The sequence below is a fragment of the Saccostrea cucullata genome, unplaced genomic scaffold (genome assembly GCF_032062105.1).
Source record: "Saccostrea cucullata isolate Sc308-1 unplaced genomic scaffold, CSIRO_AGI_Scuc_v1 ctg1451, whole genome shotgun sequence".
Taxonomy (NCBI): domain Eukaryota; kingdom Metazoa; phylum Mollusca; class Bivalvia; order Ostreida; family Ostreidae; genus Saccostrea; species Saccostrea cuccullata.
This window is the reverse complement of record NW_026920896.1, coordinates 67,308-73,340: the sequence shown is the minus strand read 5'-3', so window position 1 is coordinate 73,340 and position 6,033 is coordinate 67,308. Positions and strand designations below refer to the sequence as shown.

General features: G+C 32.1%; 1 protein-coding gene across 1 annotated transcript; it reads right to left on the bottom strand.

The window, feature by feature from the left end:
- Nucleotides 1-2,573: 2,573 nt before the first annotated feature.
- Nucleotides 2,574-4,320, bottom strand: LOC134258603 (uncharacterized). The gene has a single exon (XM_062741156.1). The coding sequence runs from the start codon at nucleotides 4,269-4,271 to the stop codon at nucleotides 2,622-2,624; it is 1,650 nt and encodes a 549-aa protein (XP_062597140.1). The 5' UTR covers nucleotides 4,272-4,320; the 3' UTR covers nucleotides 2,574-2,621.
- Nucleotides 4,321-6,033: the final 1,713 nt, after the last annotated feature.

The window sequence follows — 6,033 nt, the reverse complement described above, 5'->3', positions numbered from 1 at the left end:
TGGACTAAACTTGACTGCTTATATGTTTTAATGCTTGAAAAATAGTTAGACCGTTTTAGGTTTGGGGCTTCTGAGATTCTTTGACATCTTTTAAAGAAAGAAAAGTGGACTACTCAGGAAGTTTGCCAATGGAAAAGCTGCCCGTTTGTCGTGTAGTTTTGTGACTAACTTATATGTAGTTATGTGGCCAATCATTATAAAGATTTTCATTAGAAATTCCAATGCAGTAAGACAGAGGTGGTAGTCTGTTTGATGTCTTTTAATTTGCGTTCATTGGGATATATTGAGTTGATATATAAACGAAAACATCTATAATTGTTGTTTGATCCATTACTGTTGTTTGATTACCATGGTTGATATTTTCAAATGTCGAATTCAAGGCTACAGCTACTTCTGGAATAGCAGTTTTTTAAAATAATTTTTCTACATACTTTATCGAGGTTGGCTAATTTTTTTTCTAGAATTTATTGACAATTATTTTTTTAAGCATTTACACAAATATTTTGATTTAAAATCAATGCCAAAAGTGAGGATCAATATGATTCTTCAGTCGCTATTATACAATTATTGCTGTTTTTGAGGTCAATACAATGATTTAGCCATCTGAGGAGTACAATATTCACCGAGCCCGAAGGGCGAGGTGAATATTGTACTTCGAAGATGGCTAAATCATTGTTTTGACCGGAAAACAGCAATAATTGTTTTATTATATGATTCACTGATAAAATGATACAGCTAATTACTTGTTTGCATTTAATTAAGTCCTAGCCAAATTCAAGAGAGAAGCAGAATTAGAATGTATAAATAAACCTTTCCAGTCGTATCAATTTAAAAGTTTTTTTTGATCAATTTAAGTTGCCATGAAAAAAATGTAATGTTAGTCTTTTTTATAAGATAGATTTTGAAAGAAAGGAGTATCATTAGGGAAAACTGACTGCCAAAAAGTAAAAATTGTTGTTCAGTAAAAGTGTTTGAGGGGGTTTCCTGCATCCCCTCTTACCACATTCACCCGAAAATACATATTCGATTATGTTTTGTTCACATGAAAATAAAGTCAGTCTTTTAAATAGATTTCCTAAACGATTTGTATCAATTTGGAATTTCCCGATCTATTTTTAGATCAATGTAGAGGAAATAAATCCTTGTATTCACCTGGAACGTCACGTGCAGGTCAATACAACGTAGTATTTTTCTAACATAGTTGGATCTCAGCCAATCAGAGAGACGGAAATTATTCAATCATATAATAAAGTACATTTATATACCCGGTATTTTAGTACGAGTTTTTGGACAGATTAAATTGTGTATGAATCATAAATCACATCTTCGCGGTTTTACCTCCAATATTCTATTATTCAAATAAATCCTGGAACAGAATTTACTACCGGATATTATTCTATTTATAAGAAATACAAAATTGTTACAAGAATTTTTTATTTTTTTATTTTTTTTTTTTGATTTGTATAATAGTAATCATTTATTCGAATTTTCTGCACTGACACAAATTTTGTTTTTCATTAAAATTGATTCAGTATTTCCCTAGTCTAGTTAAAAAAGGTATTTTTGTCACATTATGATGATAAATTTCATTAAATAGATATTTCTGAACCAGCATTAAAATTTCATTTAACAAAATAGCTCTGAGTGCAACCAGCATAGAAAAATAGTAATTTAAACTCAACATTATTTTAAAAAAATCAAAAGGAAATATTGATCATAATTTTTTACTAAAAGAACACATTCCTCCACAAAATGTAGTTCCTGGCGTAACCCTATCTTTATAGAATTTTTCAACAGTTTTTTCCCACTATATATTAGTTTAATTTGCATTGTAGAATCCAAATTTAATGAAAGTGCCTAAATATGATGCAAAATTTAAAAATGAAGGTCGAGATAAAAATATGTTTCAACAGTCATGATCTGCCTTAAACCAGCTTGCTAAATAAAGATGAATATTTGGTTGCGTCAACCTTAGAGCAGATCTTTATTAGACCTAGTCGCCAATGACTACAAAGTAACTCTAGCATTTTAATATCAATTTCAGATCACCTATGTTTGACTTTATAACAAAGTTATAATTTTCTATTCTTGAAGTAAAAGCAGTCAACTATGATAAAAGATTTGTATTTGAGTGTCGTGAAGAATGGAAGAGTGCTTAAAGGTCATATCTTTTGATGATTTCAAGAACATTTCATAGTAAGGGAGCAAATGCACTGATAGCTAACACGCACAAGCAAGCATTTGGGTCACTAGCGTAGGACTGAAGAAAATCAGCATTAGTTCTGTAACAGGAAATACATGTAGTCCCTGTATCGTACTCTTCCAACAAGTTCTAGACCACACAAACTTAAATTACTGTTGTTGGAGGGGTTCCATGTTTTACAATATGGGTACAGATACCATGCCTGATTTTCAACAGAACAAACAATAAGAAGGAAATCCTGTCGAAAATGATCCAAACTTTAATAAATATCAACCTGTTTTAAAATTATGGACGAGCTGATCTTTTAAAAACAATATATCAAAAAAAATAATTTAAAATCATAATAAAATATGAAGACCTTTAATGTTCTTCAATCACAAACATAATGTAAGGCTAAGAGCCTTTATAATAACTTTGGCTACACACAGTGCATTTTCACGGAACCATTGCTCACTCTGTGTTTGTCCTCAATAATCACGTGTTTCCGGAAGTTGTGACCCCTCAATGTGTGCAGAGATATTTCATCCAATGGATTTGCTCGAACATGGATGTCATCTTTTTCCGTTGCTTTTACCGTTGTTAGTGAATGTGAATAATTTCTTCGAATTCTTTCATGAACTCTCTCATCTTGATGAGTTAAACTTGTAGTCTTCCTCGTAAAACTAAGGGACAGTTTTCTGAAAAGAATTCTGCAGACTTTTCGGCAGTTTCTAGCGAGAATGCAATAAATGATGAAGTTTAAGGCAGACTGAGAGATGAAAAAGAATCGAATAAAAACTGTGGCTTTTATGAACGAATTCACATTTTGAATGATGGTACTTGATTGAATAAAAGCGATGGTTGCTGCCATTACATGAAATGGCAGTTGGAAAAAGATCAGAACAACTATCGCTACAGTAATGTTTATTTCCGTGCGCTCCGCGTTTATCAGATGTTTGCAGTATTTCAACCTCCTGTGAAGAATAACCAACTTAACTAATACTGTAATATTCAAACTGAATGTCGCAATGCAAATTAACAGACTAACCAGGGCATAAAATCTTTCATATTCTTGTCGAATAGGATCAACAAACATTTCACTGTTGTCTCCATTTATTTCAGAGGGGTTCGAGTTTGCTATTGATATTTCCTTGATCATTTGAGGAAGATGTGCACACATGCAACCGATAAGTATTACCACTAAAGAAACTCTGGTCTTTCGGATTGTTAGCCATCTAACAGCCTGGAAAGGAAAGTAAATCGCAATGCATCTCTCTATTGCGAGACTGAAGGTGATCAATAACCCCACATTGACGAGAGAATATCCGATAAATCGCTCCACAGCCTTTTCGATGAAATAGCCAATATCCTTATCCGTGGTGAAATTGTCAGAATTGGAAAAGGAAGAAGATGGAAAATCCACCCGTGGATCATAATTTGATATTGATTTATTTAGCACTTGACCAGAAGATGTTTGAGAGATGCAATTTTCGATAACGCATGTCCGTTGTCTGTTGATAAAGCTCCCATTCCCTAATTGGTCATACATTGGTTTCATTTGGGCCAGGAGTGAGTTAGTAGTATTAACAAAGACATCGATATGCCCCATGTATGGAGGGGACAAGGAAAAATTGCTTCTACATTTGTTTTTCCACAAAGTATTCATTATGTCGTTATCTAAATTTTCTGTTTCTAGGTACATTTTTATTGATGGTATTATATCCAAATAGATAGAATAGCACATATTAATGATGCCATGGATAGTCAAAGCTTTTACAATACTCACAGGTGAACTTTGCAATGTTCGATGCATTAATATAACTAAAGCACAACAATTTCCGGGTATTCCAATGCAGATCACAATCGACAACGCAATCCCATAGGTGTAGTAAAGAAAATTATTATGAGCTATGATTTTCTCTGAAATAATTCTTGTCATATTGAATTCCGACAAAAACTCATCCAAATCCGTACTGCATCCATTCATTGTCTTTAGGTTCTTTCCTTTTTTCCCACAATTTATCTGTCCTCTTTGAAACACACTGGCAGTTTTTGTCAGACAATCCTTCCTATCCTGAGAATTTGACATCCATAATGTAATTCTAGGAAATAGAAAAATATTCCACTCAAGGATACCTGCAAAATGAAAAGACTTCTTATTTGCCATGATCTTGCAATTCATTGTATTAACTTACTCATTAATACACATATAAGTTACATGTAGTTCGTTTTCCAGTAAAATTAATCATGCAAATTTATTGTTTCCTCAGCAAAGATACTTTGATTTAAACCATAAATTAAAACTCTTGAGTATGCGCATTTAATGACGCCTGACACATATTGATAGATGCTTATGCTTCCATAAGTATAAATTTTGTATAATATCCTTATTTGCATCACTACCAAAATAAAGAAGGGATTGTTTAAACTTAAGATATTTCATATTAAAAGATCTTTACAAATAGACATGTATGGAGGTAACTCAAAAAGGTAAGTTTTTTTTTTTTTTAAAAATTCAAAGTCCCAAACATAAAAAAATAAATATGAATAATCAGAATGCATTCTAGATTCTTCACAGCTGAATGTTAGCGCAATCCTTTTTTCGAATTTCTTTTTACTTTTAAAAAATCGTAATTATATTTCGAAAAAACAACTGCGTCAAAAGATGGATTTTCAGTATCATATATACTTACACTTCGAAGACCGTGCACACTCTGTTTCATATCATAGAATAAATTGTAGCTTATACTCTATTACCCACTCCGTAGAATTAATTTCTCTGCATCAATTTGTTATCATTTAATCAACTAAGATTAGGAAGGAATATGATTAACATATAACCTAGTCGGCATTCTGACTACAAAACGCCATGCTTCATTTAAAATAACTGTTTGATGTATAATATATGATTTATCATAGAATTTGTCATTCGTTTATTTGATTTTTGTTCCTGACAGAATATATTTTATAGTAAACCCCATAAAGGAATCCTTGAAATTGTCCGTATCTCAAATCGGGAAAAATCCCTATAATTTTCTTCCTATTAGGGAAAAAATTACTTGATCTCCAATATTTTTTTCCACGATGTCTTTTTCTGAGTGCTCTTGGGGTTTCTCCTTTATCTTCCGAGACTTTATTAAAAACATAATTAATTGAACCAGCTGGAAGATATTTTAAGCAAGAAAAAGTAGAATAGTTGATAGCATGACATTTTGCTTAACCTATACTCCGTGAAACATTGTGTAAACACACCAGCTGATTTTTTTTCTTGATCTTGCGTGTTAACTTTGCCCTACACTTAAAAAGGGACACATTACTTTTATTCATTATCTCCATATCCTTCATTCATTTAATTTTTTTTGTGGTTGTATTTTTGTCGGGCAATACAAAATAATATTCAACAGAAATTTGAGTTTTGAATTTGATTTAATATGTATGTAAGAACGAGGGGTAGAGGAGAAGGGTGTCCCCCAAGAAATAGTTATCCAATTTTTTAAGACAAAAAAGAACAAGAAATCGTAACCAGCTGAAGTTGCTTTGATATACCTTCCTAGGGAAAAGAATTATTATTTCTCAAAATCCGTTCAATGAATAAATTGTTTATCGATAATTCTTCAATGGACAATTTGGTCTTATGGAGCGTGACAAATCTTGATGGTTGCTGTACCCATCAGAAGTTAATTTTTGTTCAATACTTTTTCCTCCTCCGAGGATCCATGACCTTAAGACAAAAGACAAGAAACATTAGCTTCATTATCAGAACCGCCGATGATGAATTTTTTGAATTCTTTTATGGGATTCTTTGTTTTTGACTGCGAAAGGCTTTCTTAATTTTTTAACCATCGGAATAT

Bases quoted from the DNA above. Each gene is read 5' to 3' on its own strand.
- LOC134258603 (XM_062741156.1), bottom strand. From the start codon at position 4,271: ATGTCAAATTCTCAGGATAGGAAGGATTGTCTGACAAAAACTGCCAGT.